Source organism: Propithecus coquereli, unplaced genomic scaffold (genome assembly GCF_000956105.1).
Source record: "Propithecus coquereli isolate 6110/MARCELLA unplaced genomic scaffold, Pcoq_1.0 Scaffold74, whole genome shotgun sequence".
Taxonomy (NCBI): Eukaryota; Metazoa; Chordata; class Mammalia; order Primates; family Indriidae; genus Propithecus; species Propithecus coquereli.
In genome coordinates this window covers 4,031,999-4,051,449 of record NW_012153507.1, presented here as the reverse complement: position 1 = coordinate 4,051,449, position 19,451 = coordinate 4,031,999, and the positions used below count along the sequence as shown (strand labels likewise).

Sequence of the window (19,451 nt, the reverse complement as noted above, 5' to 3'; positions counted from 1 at the left end):
TTCTAAAGCAAACACTAAACATTTTTCTGTGTGTTGACATATTTAAAAATTTATCTCCTTTAATAGCTACATGATATTTCATTGTGTTGGAAAGTACCTATATTAATTCCTTTAAAGTTAGCACAGTTTTTTTTGTATTATAGATAACTCTTAAATATCTTCATGCATTACCTCTGAGGAATTATTTACTTGAGATAAGCCCATAGGAGTGAAATTACTGGGTGAAACATTATGAACATTGTTAGGTCTGTTTGTAGGCATTGCCATGGTGCTTTCCAAAAGAGATGCAAAGTTTACTAAGTGACCAGTAAGAGATTGAGGTACCAGTGTCACTGAGGGCTTGCCAGTATCAAGTTGTAGTACTGAAAAATAGTTTGCCACTTTATTCATTGTAAACTGGTGTCTTAGGTTTGCTCTGTTTTCTGATTTTTAAATCACTCATAAGAATAAACACTTTTTTTTTTTTTGAGACAGAGTCTCACTCTTTTTGCCTGGGCTAGAGTGTCGTGGCGTCATCCTAGCTCACAGCAACCTCAAACTCCTGGGCTCAAGCGATCCTCCTGCCTCAGCCTCCCAAGTAGCTGGGACTACAGGCATGTGCCACCATGCCCGGCTAATTTTTTCTATATATTTTTTAGTTGTCCGATTAATTTCTTTCTATTTTTAGTAGAGACGGGGTCTCGCTCTTGCTCAGGCTCGAACTCCTGAGCTCAAACAATCCGCCCGCCTCGGCCTCCCAGAGTGCTAGGATTACAGGCGTGAGCCACCGCGCTCGGCCAACACTTTTCTTTTTGAGTTTTCCTGATTATGTTTCTTCTGTAATTTGTCCCAATCCTTTGTCCATTTTCATATTGAATTTTGAGAGCTTTTAAAAAATGTAATTTGATCTCTTTATATTTCACAGATTTGTCTTTGAGCGATGTTTGAGGCAAATATTCACTCAGACTCACATGGAGTCTCAAAGATTTATGTGGATGGGCATTCTGACTTAGGCTCATCCTTTTCATGGCTATCCGAGCCCCACTGCAGGCATCACAGTGGTCCTGCAGCCCTTTTGTCCAATACCTGGGGACAAAGTGCTGAGCCGGAACCCTGTGGTGACCTCCGCTTCTTCCCTGGAGCCGCCTGGCCCTCGCAGCCTGCCAGTGCGCTGCGCTTAGTCCCCCAGCCTCCCTTGATCTCAGATCACAGACGCACCTTCCCTCAGCAGTGTGTTAGCCCCTTCCCAAGTGTACTTCTCTCTCACTGGCTGAGCCTGAACTCTCCCTAGTATTCCCCAGCCCTTCATCTTCCTTACCCACCTGTGCCCCAGGCAGCTCCATCTCCTCACCATGAAACGCCCCACCCCTTCCCTTCCTCAGACCTTTGAGTACAAATTCTCTTCTTTCTCTTCAACCCTTATCTCTTTATCAGTTCCTTCTATCATATAAGTCTCCCATCTTTAAAAATACCACCCACTTCTGTCCCATCTCTTGCCTTCCCTTCATGCAGAAGCTCATTTGAAATGTAGCAGCAGTCATACTCTTCCCTGACCTCCCATGCACTCCTGGAGCCACTGCAAACTGACTCCTATGCCCGCCGCCAGTTGCTCCTAAAGGGTGAGTAACACTCTACCATTTAATGGCCTTCCTTGAGGAGCCTCTCTTCTTTGCTGTGATGCTAATGGACATGAGATTTCTTGGGTGTATTAAACTACAAAGGACTGAGGCTTTCTCCTTCCCTGGAGGCTTCACCCACTTTTTCAGCTCCACAGATGCCCAGCCCCCTTCTGAGGAGGCTTTAGTGTCTTGCTGTTTCAGGTGATCCCCAGTTGTTGGGTTTAATAACTAACACATGCCAGCACTCAGCACTCACTTCACGCAGCACTGTTGTAAGAGCTTTACTGGTATAAGCTTATTTACTGCTCACAGTGATCCTACCCATGAGGAAATTCAGGCACAAAGAGGTAACTTGCCCAGGGACACCTAGCTAGTAAATGGTAGAGCTTGGATTTGAACTTAGTCTAGGAGAAGCCAGAAGTCATTGCCGAACACTTTTTAGCCTTTTGTATTGATGGTCCTAGGATTCCACCCCCGACCCTCTAGTCCTCTCCCATTTCACAGTGCCACATGTTTATCTCCAGTTCTAATCTCTCTCTTAAATCCCAGCTGTTTTCCAGATCTTCACTTAGATGTCCCATAGCCACCTCAAATTCAGCACATCCTCCCACCGAACCCCCGATCCCCTTGGTGAGTGGCACTGCCAGCCATTCGCTTGCTCCGGTTGGAGGCCAAGAAGTCATTCTGGATTGCTCCTTCTGCACTCTCTCCCACTGGCTTTGAAACCCCTGTACTGCCTGGGCCCAGCTTTCTCTCCAATCTCATTTCTTAACTTTCAGCCCTCGCCTGCTGTATCCCGACCACGCTGGTCTTCTCTCTGCTTCACAGACTCACCAAGCTCATTCTGATCGTCAGGCATGTGTCTTAGCTGTTTCCTCTGCCTGGAATTCTCTTCCTTCAAGTGTCTGTTTTGCCAGATCCTTCTTGACATTCATGTCTCTGTGTAAATATCACCTCCATGCAGAGGCCTTCCCTGACCACCCAGTCTAACGTTGCTGTCAGTCACCCTCTGTCACATCACTGTCTTTAGTCCTCTGCATAGCACTCATCACTGGCTGATGTTTTCTTATTCATTGATTGATTGATTTATCATCCCTTCATGTGATGTAAACTCCATGAGAACAGTGACTTGTCTGTTCTGTTTGTCACTGTATCCCAAGCACCTAGAGCTTATAATCAAAATAATATTGATAAGAACTGACATTTATGGAGCATTAACAGTGTGCTTAGGCAAATAGTAATGTAATATATAATACATAATCTCATGTAATATAATACCTACTCTCATATATATGTATAATATATATTACACATATGATATGTGTATAATATGCAATATAAATACATACTACATAATATATATATCCTCATGGTAATATAACAACAATACTTATTCTCATATGGGTTTGTGAGAATTAAATGAGGTAGAAATTGTTCTCATTAGTTCTCACCAAAGGCATATGAGGGTAAGTTTTATGATTATTATTATCTTTAGTTTGTAAATGAGGAAACTGAGGTACACAGTGTTTAGTTAACTTACTCAGGATCACATGCCTAGTAAGAGGTGGGGTCCGGCTGGACCTGGGACCTGGCTGCAGAGCCAGTGCTCAGTAAGTGCTTGCTCACTCAGAGAATGGAGCAAAGGGTGCTCACCAAACGCCCCGATCTCCTGCCTGTCTTCTGCCCCATACCGTAGGAGAGGCACTCGATGTCTCTTGCCCAGATTTTGCCACAGCTTCTTAGCTGATGTCCCAAGCCCCAGTTTGGGTTTTTAATTCTACTGGAGTGTTTACTCTACAATATAAATCAGAACTGTAGACTCTCAGTTCTTCTTAGGCTAAAATCCAAGCCCCATTTCTTCACAGCCTGAATTCTACTCACATCTCTACCTTCGTTTCCTACTTCCCCCTATATGGGACTTTATTCCTACCACACCAGTACCCTAGTTCCCTGAACACACTGTGCTGTTTTGCAGCTTCATGCCTTTGCAGAGGCTGTTTCCCCTGCCTTGTTTTTCCTGTTTTATTTGTTTATTTTTATTTTTTGGAGAAAGGGTCTTGCTCTGTTGCCTAGGCTAGAGTGCAGTGGTGTGGTCACAGCTCACTGTAGCCTCAAACTCCTGGGCTCAAATGATCATCCTGCCTCAGCCTCCCAGTAGGTGGGACTACAGGTGTGTGTCACCACACCTGGCTACTCTGCCTTGCCTAACCTGACAGGTTCTCAAGAGTTATTTCCACTTACTAGAGACTTTCTTAATGTCCTTCATAACCTCCCTCAACCTCACGGGGCTACTCACATTGGTGATCCTCCTCAGTGCTGTGTCCTAGTGTGCCCACTTCCTTGTGTGCTGTACTACACTTGTCTAGGTTCTTCCTGTGATCCTCTCCTCCCCCACTTTCCATCAACCTGCCTGTGGACATTGTCATCTTGAAGGAATTGGGAATTGGCTGGCTGGCTTCCCTCTAACCTTGGTCTGCAGCAGAAGGCCTGTAAACAGTAGGCACTCAATAAATATTTGCTGAAAGAACACTAACTTCCCAAAGGAGTTTGAGGCAATCCACAATGTTATAATATATATAAGACAAGTAATATAATATATTCAACATTAATACAGAATTTCAGAAACCAATTAGAGAAAAATCATTTCTTGGAATGAGTTTATTCCTGGAATTGGGCACAATTGAGCTTTTGGCAACCAAGATAAAAAGGGAAATGTGTGCGACAGGTTTGTGTTTATTTTCTAAGAAAAGAAAATACACAGATTCTTCAACTGGGAGAATTTTTTTCTTGATCCTGAATTCTAGGAGAAGATTTTTCCATAGACGTTATATAAGGGAGAGTGAATTTTCTTGTGGACAGAAACATTTGTAAAAATTTTTCTTAATAAAAGCATAGAGTTGAATGTGAATTGAAGCTGCAAAGGCTTTTCTTTGGAGACCTACTCTAATACAGTTCCTGTATGTTTTTTTCTGATCAAATTTTAGTATAGGAGTAAGCTTAGAGAGGCTAGAGGTTTTGATAACTTGCCTTATAACCATAGAACAGATATCGCTGAGACTCATTTTTGAATAAAGGTGATTTCTTAGGTGAGAGAGTGCAATTTTTTTATGACCTCCAGAGGTCTAGCTCTTCCACTTTATTGGTAAAAGAGAGGTCTTATTGCATTAGACACCAGGCGGTCTAACCTTGGACATTCTCTGATGAGAATCTGAGGTACTTGTTGTGCTGTCTGGTTAGAAGGTCATCTTGCCTCCCTGGGCAGTGCCCTAGCACACCGTGGGGCAGGCCAAAATCGTTCTTCATAAACAATTAGCTCAAGCACCTGTACACTGCCTTGGTTGAGCCACAGAGTTCTACACTATAGAGTTCCTTGGCATCAAATATTGGAAGAGCTAATTTTGGACTAAAAGATTTAAGGGCAAGGTATTGTAATAAAATATTTGCCATTTGCTAAAAAATATATGTATTGAGCACCTAGAGTGTACTGGGCACTGGGGGATCCAGTCCTAATGTTCAAGTGTATCTCATCATCTAGTGTGATTTCTGTCGTGACTGAATTTACAGTCTAGACAAAATTGCAAGAGAACCATTTTGTCAGGGCATCTATGTACCAAATAAGCCCCTAAGTAGCTGAGTTCATTCACCTGTCAGAGGAGGGTTATATAGCATTGATCATTTAAACATTGGAAAATGTCTGCCAAATATTATAATTTAAGATTTAGCATAGTTTATACATTTTTCCCCCTTGACCCATTATTAGTGAACAAGATCAGGTGATTTTGATTATTTTTTGTTGAAAAATTTCAAAGACACAGAAAAGTAGAATAGTACAATGAACAACTTTATAACCATCACCGAAGTTTAATAGTTCTTAACATTTTGTCATATTTGCTTCGTCTATATTTTTGGTATGAAAATATTTTAAAGTAAATTATAGATATCATGACATTTAACTTCTAAATGTTTTTGAATGTAGTTCTGGGAAATAAGGATGCTTTCCTCCTGTAGTAGGCAGTCTCTGGGATGGGTCACAGTGATCCCACCTCCTGGATGAGTGCAGGTTGGACCTGGTAATTTGCTCCTAACAAATAGAATATGGCAGGAGCAGTGGGATAACCATTCCAAGATTCGGCTTCCATCTTAGGCGTCCTGTCTTTCTTCTGCTTGCTCTCTCACTTGCTTACTCTGACAGAAGGCAGCTCTGTTGTGAACTGCTCTGTGGAGAGGCCCATGCAGCAAGGAATGGATATCTCTGGCCAAGAGCCGGTGAGGACCTGAGGTGTGCTAACAGCCATCTGAGTGAGTTTGGAAGTAGATCCTCCCCCAGTCGATTCTTGAGATAACTGCAGCCCTGGCCAACATCTTGATTGCAGCCTATGAGAGACCCTGGGCCAGAAGCACCCAGCTGAGGCTGCCTGGATTCTTGACCCACAGAAACTGTGAGATAGTAAGTATTTGTTGTTTTAAGCTGCTAAATTTGGTAGTAATTTATTATGCAGCGAGCAGTAACTAGTACTCCTACATAGCCCCGATCCCGTTAATCCTAGTAGGTGCTTCTTTCAGCTACTGCTGAGCTGTGAAGAGTGAAGCCGGGCTGTCAGCAGAGGAAAGATGGGGGACAGGCACCTGATCTTAGTTGTCTCAAGTTATTAATATTTAGAAAAAAGGTTTTACATCTTTTAGAAGTACTGTCTTATCTTGCAGTCTCTCCAGGGACTATTATTGTATAAAATATTATCCATTCTGATTCTAGCAGAAGTATTCTCATCTTGGTTGTGAAAAAAGTGTGAGGAAAGATTATAGAGCTTGGCACAGGAGGTTTCTGTCTCTGGATTCAGTGATCTCTGAGAAGGAAGTGTGCGCTGGGAAAAGAGTCCCGTGGCCATTCTTAACCATTTAATTGTCAGGGCACGTGAACAAGAGTGTTCAGCAGGGGGATAATGTGGTCTCCCACAGAGCAGGAGATAGAGACTCACTCTGGCACTTGAGCAGAGGCATCACACAGAATTTTGACGTGATGTCCAACATACTGATTGGTATATCGTTTGGGGTATAGGACTCCCGTGTTTAAAGATGAGGTTGATAGCAATTTGATTTCCTCCCGACGGATCTGTGCCGTTGGAGTTAACTTGAGGCTCCCCACTCTGGACAGGTCCTAAACAGTTGTGGTGGTTAAAAATCTTGACCAGTTTTTGGCGACTGCTTAGATGTTTGAAAGTGGTTGAGGATCCTGGATTCCAGCTGAGGTGAAACCTGGGATCTATTAAATGAAGGAGATCTTTCAGAAATGGGGAGTCTGTTTGCAGAGTTGAGGCTTCTCCGGCCCTGATGGCCAAACACAAACCTCGCACTAGAATCTATTACCATTCAGCTTTCTTAAAAGGGTAAGTTCCTTATAAAAGGGTTTGAACTTAAATTTTAACAAGACATTGTGTTCTGTCTGATGTGTTATTTTATTAACCAGGTAGTCTTTATTGAATAAAGAGATAGAACAGCTGGGTCCTTTGATTGCCCAAAGACAGAAATGAAATTAAGGGGAAAGCTGTCCTGGAACGCAGTTTGAGTTGAGTGCTCTATGTTCTTTACCCTCGAAAAGTGTATTTGGGAAAGTGAAACTGGAGAGAGGAACTCATATAACTTTTATAGTGCTCAGATCTCGATCTTACCATAGCTGAATGTGTCATCAGACTCAGAAACAATAGTATTGCAACAACTTCAAGAAGAGAGGTAGACAAAAAGGCTGATCATCAGTGAGGCGGCAGCACTGACAGCTTAGCTGTGGTTCTTTAAGACTTCCAGGAGCTGCTGTTCAGTGATGGTGAATTGTAATAAGTGACCCTGAGCAGGCATTTGCCCCCTCCTGAGGAATACTTTCCTAATCTCGATTGCCCATGTGTGAAGTGTTTCCACACTGATGCAGATTTTTCATCCAGGTCTCCTAAAATTACACAATATGCCCGTGGATGCTCTGAGTGTGTGGTGTTCAGAAGGTGCTCAGGACACATTAATAACAGGACTGAAGGACAGAAGAGCAAGCACAGCCTGTTCCTTAGAGTGGGGAATTTACATGCCTCCTGGTCTCACCTATAGGGGATTTTAAGAGCTGGGACATCAGCAAAGAAAAGATTGGGAGGAAGAGACAGGGTGATTGGTATTGGTGATTGGGGGAGAAGGTATCGAGATAGCTCATACACACTGAAAAGAAAGAAATTCTTTCTTGTGTATTCTTTCAGAGAATCTTATAGGAAATTACGGGAGTACCTAGTTGCTTTCTGGAATAAAATCTGAGGAGGGATTAAATTAAGGGGCTTCTTCTGGTATTTGCCCCAGCCCCTTTATCTATTCCCGGACTGTGAGCCAACTGGTGCAACTAGTAGATGTCAAAGTTGTCGAAGCTGATGATTTTAATTCTGAGATTTACTCATAAGGACCATTAATCACCTCAGACATAAGATAGCACCCCTGCCCCCATAGTTGAAATACCTATGCAGCAATTTTAGAGTACGCTGGAAATGTGAACAAGGGCTCTTTAAAAGAAGTGGCCTGTCCTGTATATTATTTGACAAAGAGAGGTCTGATCGGGACTGTAAGATGACAGGAAGTAGATTTTATTTCTCCTGTAGCCTTGCCCTCTGGGAGATTCACATGCAGGAAATCCACATGCAGAAAAAGAGCTTAAAGTGTGTGTTCTTTCATGGTTGGCTGGTAAGATTACTGTGACCTCCTGTGTTTTCCCTGGAGAAAGCACTCAAACTCTTTGTTTCTCAATTTTCCTTCAATTCCCAGTTAATTAAAGGTGAGAGAAGGATAATCAGAAATATGAATTGTGCCCACACTGATTTCACTGTAATTATCTGCTTGTAATTCTTGTCAGTGCTCAAGTATAGGGAACCCTATGTGGATGAAAATCACAATTGCTCTTTATTTCTTTGACTTATAGAAAAACGAGTCCTTGAAAATCTTTTGACTGTTCCTTTTAATTTCTCTCTTAAACTTATATTTTCTAGCACAATCTTTTCTCTTTTGCCACTTACAGCATTTGGAAATTTAGCTAAATTGTGCAAGTGGAGCTGACAATGAGCAGTGGAAACTGGGGAAAGAATTAGCAAAGGAGGAAGAAGACGCAGTTCAGAGGTTCATTTCTGTGGCTATTTCTGATGCTCTGAAATAAACTTTCTACCCACCATGCCATAGTGATATATGTGAAAACAAGTGATCAATTTTTACGTACAAGTATGTTAGTGGAGATTAGGAGTGGGTGCTGTGGTAGAATCAATATGGCCATAAATTTGTGTGATTCCAGAGGAAGGAACTGGGGTCCATGGTGGAAGTTTTAAGGAGACATCTAAACACAGAATAGTCTGCCCAAGAAATTATGGGGGACAAATCTCCAGCGGGGTTGGGGTTAGGGTGGGTTTGGGGACTGTCTGGTTGGCAAGTGAAAGAAGGGATTTTTGCACTGGGAGAGAGGTTGGACTTGTTCTGTTCATAGGCAGTTACTTGTTTTGATTCTTGGTGATGAGTATAAAATAATTCTTTACATTAGAATAGCAACTTCTAGTTTGCAAAATGCTTTCTCACATTATTATACCTTTTAATCTCTACCATAGCTCTCCATCCTAGGAAAGGACAGAGATCAAACGTAATTAAGGCTATCATAACCTTAACTGATGGTTTCTGTTGTGATAGGTACCAGATAGAACAGTAAAATAGAGGTTTACTTGCCTTCAAGGTGCTTAAAAACTATTTGAGAACATAGGACATATACATACGTAAGAATACAAGATGGCTGTGTGAATTACCTTATGAGTGATCTAGATCAGTGTTTCTCAAAGTGTGATCCCTGGAACAGCAGTATCAGCATTACCTGGGGTCTTGTTAGAAATGCACATTCTCGGGTCCCACTCAATAGCTACTGAATCAGAAACTCCTGGGGTGGGGGCATCAATCAGTGTTTTTAAAAAGTCTTCCGGGTGATTATGATGCATGCTCAAGTTTAAGACCAATGATACACTCTGGTCTAGCCTAATACTGCAGTTATTCATGTTTCCACTCAGTTATTCCACTCAGTTTTTAGTCATCCTTGGGTGCCCCAGTGGTTTCTGTATCTATAATATGGCCTTTCTCACAGAGAGGAGCTGCCTGAACCACCTAGGAGAGGTCATATCAGATTCTAGAACTACCCAGGACCAGCTGTCATTCCCCAGCCTCTCAGTAGAACCAGCTCCTGCTACTCCTGCTGTGGGCTCTCCTCCTGATCCACATGGGCCCTCCCCTCTGGCTGCTTGGTCACTGTCCTTGTATTTCCTCACAGGTCTCTGTTCCCTGATGGCCACTTGAAGACCCAGCCATCGAGGTCTGTCAAGTCACCTCGGGCACCTTGCTGCTATCGGGATGTGGACTCACAGTCAGGAGGGCTCTGTGCACTTGGGGAGGTGTTCCAGGTGCTTGGAAGCTGGCCTCTGGTGGAACATACCTTGGGTCCCTCCATGCCTAGGACTTTGATGTTTCAGAGCCTTCATTTGCCCTCACCAATGGTTCACAGTCCACATTCCCAACCTGGGGCTGGCAGGGAGAGTTACAGACACTCAGATATCCCTCAGCTGCCTCTGTGTACCAACGTGCTTCATTGCCCAGGCCTGCTCCTTCAGTGCCCTTCAGAAGTGCCCTTAGTGTTTTGTTTTTGCTAAAGCCCTCTGCTCGTGAGATCTGGGGCCACTTTGTAAACCCTGGGAGTGCTGTAGACTGAAGCCTTTAGCTTGGCCTCTTTGTCTCTAAGCAGAGTCAAATCTATTTCCCTTTTAAAAATGTTTTCTGCCAAGCTCCCAAAGGCCAAAGCTGGAACAATTTGAGCAATAAAATAAGTAATGAGAGTATTGGATTTTAACCTATAGAATAAAATAAATATCCATTAGTGCATACTTACATAAATAAATAATTGAATACATTAGTAAATGGGGAAGAAGGGACAGTAGTATTCTAATCAATACATGTAGAAGGGATGAGAGAAATTGAAAATCACAGTTGAGCAAACACCACAGTAATAATTGCTTCAGATGATATCCACCGATGGCTGCTAAAATTAGTGGGCCAGAGTTTGAAGAGAAACAGGATATTTGTACAGTCTCAAAGTCTCTCTCCCCAGATTATCAATTGCAAATGGAAAAATAGTAACTTTATAGTGAAGAAACCTGCAGCCACCACCTTTACCACGAGGTCAAAGTTAATATCACCAGCAGTAAGACATATGGACATTATATACTCTGAGAAGCTGTATTAGTCAGGATTCTTCAGAGAAACAGAACCAATAAGATATAAAGAGATTTATTACAAGGAATTGGCTTACACGATTTTGGAGGCTGACAAGTTCCAAGATATGCAGGGTGAGTTGGCAGCTGGAGACCCAGGAGAGCCGATGATACAGTACTAGTCTGATGCGAGAGGCCTAAGACCCAGGAGAACTGACGGTGTAGTTCTGGTCTGAAGGCTGGCAGGCTTGAGACCCAGGAAGAGGCAATTGTTTCACTTTGAATCCTAAGGTAGGAAAAAGCCAATGTCCTGATGTGAAGTCAGTGAGGCAAAAGGAATTCTTTCTTACTCAGGAGAGGGTCAGCCTTTTTGTTCTATTTAGGCCTTCACCTGATTGCAATTTGCTTTACTCAAGTGCCAATTTTATCCAGAAACACCTTCATGGACACTCCCAGAGTATTGTTTGAACAAATATCAGGACACCCTATGGCTCAGTCAAGTTGATGGGTAAAATTAACCATCAAAGAAGGATACATTATTATTATACTTGCCAAAAATGCATGACCCAATCTAATCATTAGAAAACCTTAAACAAGCCAAAACTGATGGACATTTTAAAAAATAACTGACCTGTATTCTTTAAAAGTGTTATGTTATGAAAGACAAGGAAAGACTAAGGAACTTTAACAGATTGGAAAACTTTCATAGACTAAGGAGACGTGACAACTAAGTGCAATGTGGAATCCTGGAACAAAAATGGACATTAGTTGAAAAACTAATAAAATTTGAATAAAGTCTGTAGTGCAGTTAATAGTATTATAGTAATGGTTAATTTCTTAGTTTTAATAAATGTACTGTGGTTATGTAAGATGTTAACATTATCGGAAGCTGGTTGAAGGGTATACAGGAACTGTGCTATTTTTGCAACTTTTCTATAAGTCTAAAATTATTTCAAAATAAAAGTTTAAAAAAGCTTTTTGCCAGCAGGTATTCTGAGGACTTTTTAATGACAGAGGATATTTTTATATTCTTCATGTTTATAATTGTCTCGTGTGTGTATAATTTTGCATCTACCACTCAACATTTTCCAGATACTAAATTCTATCCATATTTTTTTGCAAGCACCTATAAAAACCCTCTGATTTCTGTTCTTTTTTCCCCCTTCTGTATTCTGTATTCCTTCCTGACCAAAGCATCCTTTTGTACTTTCACAGCTCAGTCTTCCTCCTGCTATTCCATGAGGTCTTTATCTCTGAGATGAAGATCCTTATGGCCTATTGTGGAGACAGAGTGCACTGACCAGAAGTCAGGGGACCTGGTGCCAGGATTCTCAGTCTGGTTCTGTTACTAACTCACCCAGTGCCCTTCCAGTTTTAACGTTCTGAGACCAAATGGCAAATTTTGGCTAAACGCTATATGCACTAGTTGACTATGGGTTCAAATGATTATTTTTTTTTCTTTTTATCAAGATCCTACGCACTCTGTTTTGAGATTTTCCAATTTTTTTATCTGTATATATTTTTTTCATCATGCCCCCAAAGTCTTTGAGTTCTACACCAAACTTCACAATTGGGTCCTTCAAGGAAAGCAACATTTTCTTTCTTCCTATGTATGTATGTATGTATGTATGTATGTATCTATGTTCGGGAAGCCATTGTTGCTTTTTTATTTTTTTTTTTACATTTTGTTTTCTTCTCTCTCAAGCTGTGTATAGCCCCTGTCACAATAGCCCTAAAGCCCCCTTGTGGCATCTATCTTGTGGGCTATCCTGTGTTTGGACCTTGAATGGGTCGAGCCGTGGCACAATCCCATAGGGAGGATTATTTGGCTATCATCTGATACACCCCTCCTGCCCTAGCAGGATGGCACAAGAGCTCCAGGGCAGGGTCCCTCTGCTCACCTGCATTCATGTAACAGCAGGGGTATGGCAGAGGCATGGAGCCAGCAGGATGCACCATTAGGAAGTAACTGACACTCTTGGGAACAAATGACATCTAGATTTTCTTTGCTATTTTTGCTCAGTTAGTATTTTATCCCTGTTTTCCCAGTATTTGGGTAATAGGCTTATATCCTGGGGTAAGACTCAAATGATGGAGAAGTTGGTTGACAATGGGAAACATCTAAGGCTCTAACATGGATGACTTGATTGTTCTCACCAGAAAAGACAATTTGGTCAGGTTCAGCATATTGTACCAACATAGGTATTCCTTGTTCCCTATGGAATATGTAGTAGAAATGATTTTTTTAAATCACTTCCAACCTCATTTGTGCTATAGTGGTTTGTTAACTTATGTCCCCACCTCTAGTTGTTTCCCCTCCTATCTCACCTGTGCATTGTCATCAGATATTTAATTTCCTCAGCTTGCCACTCAAGAATGGCGAAATGGATGGATATTCCTAGAGTACAGTACATAGAACCAGGTCAGGCATGTAGTAAACATGGTACAAGAGTTTGTTAAGTAGAAGTAAGAGGTGACCCTTACTTTCAAAGAGCTAACCATTTAGCTGGAAAGATAAAATGCACAAAGAACAAACAAACCATGTATAGAGCATTATGGAAAAAACGCCACTCAAGAGGCCTGAGAGAGAAGAGGTAGGATGTATCTGCTGTGTGGTCTACTCAAGTCACCTCACATATTCTTCCCATTTTATAGTTCAGGAAGTTGAGGTTAATAGGCATTAAATGCCTTAAAGTCCTATAAGGTCATATGTGCAAAAGTTGGATTTGAACACAGGGCCGTATGAACTGCAAGCTTCTGTTGCCACCAAAAAGCTTTGCAAGGAGGCTGGAGCTGGACCTCGAAGGATGGATAGAATTGATCCGACAGAGGGACATGGCGAGCACATGTAGGTCGTGGAGGCAGGAAAGGGGCACAGCACGAGCAAAGGGGAAGCATAAAGTATGCTGGGGAGTGGAGGTGGTCCTCAGGTTTGCTAGAGAAAGGGAGGATGAGGGACAAAGCTGGAACATGCGTTGAAGGCAGCATATAATGGGCCTTGAATTCCAAGCTGAGTTTGGACTTTGTTTCATAACTCATTTCATAAGTCCTTGAAAGTGTTCACAAAACTCACACGATGAAAAGAGTGACTTGGGAGATTGAAGTGCCGATGGGATGTGGGATGGACCAGAGAAAGGGAAGGGCTATCACGAGAGCTAATGTGCATGATGTCACTTCATCCTCACAGTAGCTTTAAGGAATAGACACTCTTAATATCATCTCCATTTCCAGATGAGACAATCGAGGCTTCCAGAAGTTAAGTGATGACCAGGTTCTCACAGTGAATAAGAGTGGTGCCAGGGTATGAGCTAGGGGATCCAGCTCCGCTGTGCTGCCTCCATATGCTGCAGCGCCTGACAGTATCCTGGAGACAATGTGCAGCAGTTTTAATGGGTTGGGTGTAATAGTCAAGGTGGAAAGGCCTGAACTAAGTCAGTGCTGGTGGGGATGGAGAGATGGCAGCAGTGGTGTGAAACGGCCTTGCACGGGAGTCTGATGCCGGGGCTGGGTCAGTGACCTCATGGCTTCTCTTCACTTTGTGTTTCCTGTGGATGCTGGTCCTCAGCGGTGAGAACCTTGCCAGGACCATGGGGGGCAGGAAACCTCGCCTCGTAACGTCTCAGGGAGCTTAGACTTCTTGTTTCTCCTTGGGAAATGTATTTAATTTGATAATGGAGGTGCTGAAGTTGGCTGTGTTTGGTTTGGGTCATTTTCGAGATGGTTTAAGGGAACTTCCAGGTGTTCTCAAGCATCTCAAGCTTTAATTACTACAGTTCGAGACAAGGAGGTTCTCCAGAGGTCTGTAGTGATTAGTTCTCCCTTTTCCCATGAGCACGCTTCCTCATCTGCTTATTTTAATATGTTTCCTGCTTTGCTACCCTGCGGATTATTGTATCACAGAATTGCTTAATTCATTTTACTTATGTTCTGAATTTTTTTTTTTTAAGAAAAAGGGTGTCCATGCATTTGAGCTCTGCAAAGCCTTTTGGTACATAGTTCAAGAGTGTGTGATGAGAGTGTGCTGAATGCCATTGTGATCACATGAAGCAGGTGGGCCAGTCCAGTGACCTCTCTGCTCTGTCTGCTGCAGGTGATAAGAAGTACATCATGGGGCCCAAGCTTTCCACTCTTGACGCCACCGTCTTTGGACACTTGGCACAGGCAATGTGGACGTTACCAGGGACGAGACCCGAGCGGCTGATCAAAGGCAAGCCCTACAAACCTCTTCAGGGTTTGGGAGTTGCTGGGGGTGTGTGGGTAGGGGTAGCACAGTGCAGAATTCTAGGCCAATGCCTTGAACTTGCTTAGCTGGGCTTTATGGAGACAGCAGACTGTGGTGTCTGGGCCCAGGGTCGGTTTTCTGTACTCAAGGCACGCAGGGGCGGAGGACAGACTGGACTTCTCGCCTGCCATCTTGCCCAGACTGTATTCTTAGCAGTGCTGACACAGATCATGTCATGTTTTATACCAGGACTTTTCTTCCATTTCCTTACATAGTGGGACTTAAGACTTGTGGAAATAGGGCTTGAATTCTACCTGGTGCCCTTGTTTTGTTTGTCTTCCTTCATTTCCTATGGGCAGTAGTGGTTCACCACTTTCTGGTATATCCAGTGCCGAGGCAGCCATGCTGAGGTGGGGCTGATGAACTCACTGCACATTTCAGATACTCTTTTTGAGTCTGAACTGGTTTTAGATATTTTGTGTGTAGGTACAAGTGCGTATGATTCTGTGTCATTCGAGTTCAAGCCACTCCCTTCTCCTGTTCTGGTGGGGTGGCTGTAGCTCATACACTGAGAGTAGTAGAGCTGGCAAGTTCAAGATTGTGGGAAAAATGAGGAAAGTGTCAACAAATACTTTGTAAGTCTAGTGATATCTAAAATATTATTATTAATATTTTTATATATTCATTTTGACCAAAGAAACACAACCTTAATATTTTGTGTATGTGTGATCTTCGTTGTAAGTCCTATCTGAATTATAAGAGACAGGAGGAGAAAAAGTAGTAAGTGGGGATAAGTGGGACCAGAGCTAGGGGATGAACATACATGTGTGGGGTGAGGGTGGGGATGGTAGGAGAAAATTCTTTTTTTTTCCTGTGTGTGTGTGTGTGTGTGTGTGTGTGTGTGTGTATAAAATTATTATTGTGGGTTCATAATAGTCATATATCTTTATAGAGTACATGTGGTGTTTTGATACAGGTATATAATGCGAATTAATCAAATCAGGGTAATTGGGGTATCCATCACCTCAGAAATTTATCATTTCTTTGTGTTAGGAACATTCTAATTCTACTCTTTTAGTTATTTTAAAGTATACCCTTAACTTAATGTAGATTATAGTCACTTTGTTGTGCTATCAAATATTGTTCATTCTATCTAACTATCTAACTATATTTTTGTACCCATTAACCATTCCTAATTTATCCCCCCCTCCCTGCTACTCTTCCTACCCTCTGGTAACCATCATCTACTTTCTGTCTCCATGAGATCAATTGTTTTAATAGTTAGCTCCCACATGTGAGTGAGAGCATGCAAGATTTGTCTGTATCTGCCTTATTTCACTTGATATAATATTCTCCAGTTCCATCCATGTTATTGCAAATGGCAGAATTTCATTCTTTTTTGTGGCTGTATAATATTCCATTGTATATATTTACCACAATTTCTTTATCCATTTATCCACTGATGGACATTTAGGTTGATTCCAAATCTTGGTTATTGTGAATAATGCTACAATAAACATGGGAGTGCAGATATCTTTTTGATATGCTGATTTCCCCTCCTTTGGATATATACCCAGCAGTGGGATTGCTGGGTCATATGGCAGTTCTATTTTTAGTTTTTTGAGGAATCTCCATACCATTCTCCATAGTGGTTACACTAATATACATTCCTACCAACAGTGTATGAAGGTTCCCCTTTAGGAGCAAAATTCATGGCGGCAACAGGCTAGAGAAAGATAGCTCACCTTGGGTTGATATGCAAGGGACCAGATCTTGGTGTGCATGTTTGTGTGTGTGGTGGGGTGAGGTGGAGGGATATACAGATGGTCCCTGACTTGCAGTAGTTTGACTTAGGGTATTGCAAAAGCAATACTCTTTCAGGAGGAACCATACTTTGAATTTTGAATTTTGATCTTTTCCGGGGCTAGTTATATGTGGTATGACACTTTCTTGTGACATTGGGCAGAGGCAGTGAGCCATAGCTCCTAGTCAGCCACGCATTCACAAGGGTGAACAAACAACCAATACTCTACAATATTGTATGGCCAGATGATTTTGCCCAACTGTAGGCTAATAAGTGGCCTGAGCTTGCTAAAGGGCAGGCTAGGTTAAGCTATGATGTTCGGTAGGTGAGGGGTATTAAATGCATTTTCGACTTAGGATATTTTTAACTTGTGATGGATTTATTGGGGTGTAACCCCATGTAAGTTGTGGAGCATCTGTACATGGTAGCTAGGGACCCTGGGGTACTGCATAGGCGGGTGGGAACTGTTTAAAGTCATCTTCCATTCGAAGCAGTCTAAGCAAGTGCCAGGGGGCTGGGGATGTGAAGTCAAAGTTCAGCGTTTAGGTTTGAGCAGGCTGAGAGAAGAACATGAGATCATCAGTGGAATAGCACGTAGAATGTTCTTGATAAATGTTGGATGGGAGGCTGGATGGGTGGATGGATGCATGGAACCAAGCAAGGCAGAATCATACAAGAAACTGAGGCAGGTGAACAGTCATGTGTTGTGGTCATGGGTGGATGGCTGGGGAGGGTGGTGAAGCCTGCGGCTTTGTGTGTGTGTGTGTGTGTCTACCTGTGTGCATGTCCGGGAGTTCAGGCCAGGCTGAGGACACCAGCGCTCGCTCTCCAGATCCTCTTATTGGTGAGGAAGGCGCTCCAGATATGTTACCAAACTTGGTTGGGATGGATCAAGCATTGATTGAATGCCTTCCAGAAGTTCAGCTGAGTGGGAATAGGGATAGTATGGACCAACATTTAACTTCCTAAGTAATCGTTATGAATATGTTCCTTGTTTTGTGATACACTGGAACTTCTCTAAATTAAATATATTATCATATTGATGATGGCATTTAAAATATTAATTTCCCTTTATTTTAGTCAGATTTTCCATAGTGGTCTAAAAGGTATTGATTCCTCTTAGTTCATTTAGGACTGTGTTTTATAGCCATTCTCTCTTCCCATTACTTTCTACTCCTCTCCCCCCATTCCTCCACCACACCACCCCTACACACTCACGTGTACACACCCACGTCTACTCACTTACTCCATACACACCCGACTCACTGTACATGTACACCTACACTTCACCCAAACACATCCCTACACACACACGTGCACACGTGCATATATGCACGTGAGCGTGCACACACTATTGTGGTCGTCTGTTACTGAGAAGTATGTAGGGACCCCTTATCAGTAGAACTCGCAGACTCTGTAGAACACCTTCTTGCAGAAATGAAGCATCTTTTGTTTATTTATGTCTTGGCCCTTTTCTCTATGTCTTCCTGAAAGGACTTGAGGCATTTAGTGTTCTTGTTAAAGAAACAATCAGCCTTTGTGAGGGATTGATTTTGGGCTCCCTCCCAAGACACAGACATCTGGGGAATCTGATACCATCATCTGCGAGGGGCTTTTGGCACCGAGTTGCATGTGTTTTCGTTCTTAAGCAGCTTCCGATTCTCCCTGGTGACTGGTGTAGCATGACTTATTAAAGTCCACAGAGATCTCTGTGATTTTTTTTTTTTTTTTTTGATAGAGGTAGTGTCTCACTATGTTGCCCAAACTGCTCTTGAACTTCTGGACTCAAGTGATCCTCCCACCTTGGCCTCCCAAAGTGTGAGATTACAAGAGTGAGCCACCACACCTGGCCCACAGATCTCTAAATCCCATTTTAGGCTTTAGTTCCATACCCTTTCTAAATCTCATTTTCTCTGTCTCTCTTTTTTTTTTTTTTTTGAGACAGGGTCTCACTCTATTGCTCTGGCTGGAGTACAGTGGTGCCGTCATAGCTTACTGCTACCTCAAACTCCTGGGCTCAAATGATCCACCTGCCTCAGCCTTGACTACAGGTGTACACCACCACACCTGGCTAATTTTTGTATTTTTCATAGAGACAGGGTCTTGGTATATTGCCAGGCTGGTCTCGAACTCCTGGCCTCAGGAGATGCTCCTGCCCTCAGGAGATGCTCCTGCCTTGGCCTCCCAAACTGCTGGGATTGCAGGATTGCCAGCCACTGCGCCTGGTGCCTTCTAAAGCTTTTTATTAGAGTTGTTAACATGCGGCCAAACTACTGCTGTTGTTTAGTCTCAACCGTTTTGCCTGCTTTTGTTCTCTTTCCCAAGAAGTAACAAGAGAAGGGATGAGTAGAAACAACCTGGGTAATTTAGAACCGGCTCAATGCCAGGAGTGTGAATGGCTTGAATCAGGTAGTTTTCTGCCTTTGCTTTGGAACAGACAGCATTGCCTTGCCTCATGTGTGTGTGTGTGAATGACTACTAGTTTTTTGGTCCTTGATATTATTTACAAAGCCACACAACTACTTCTGGAAAGATCTAGAATAGTAAGAAATTTTCCTTAATTCAGGTGAGTAAGAGGA

The 19,451-nt window shown here is 42.5% G+C and overlaps 1 protein-coding gene across 1 annotated transcript in view; it reads left to right on the top strand.

Moving 5' to 3' along the window:
• The window catches only part of FAXC (failed axon connections homolog (Drosophila)), a 71,662-nt gene that overhangs the window by 45,207 nt on the left and 7,004 nt on the right, over nucleotides 1-19,451 (top strand). The window contains exon 5 of the mRNA XM_012661869.1: nucleotides 14,937-15,053. Coding sequence (XP_012517323.1) covers nucleotides 14,937-15,053 — 117 coding nt within the window. The remainder of the gene's footprint in view (nucleotides 1-14,936; nucleotides 15,054-19,451) is intronic.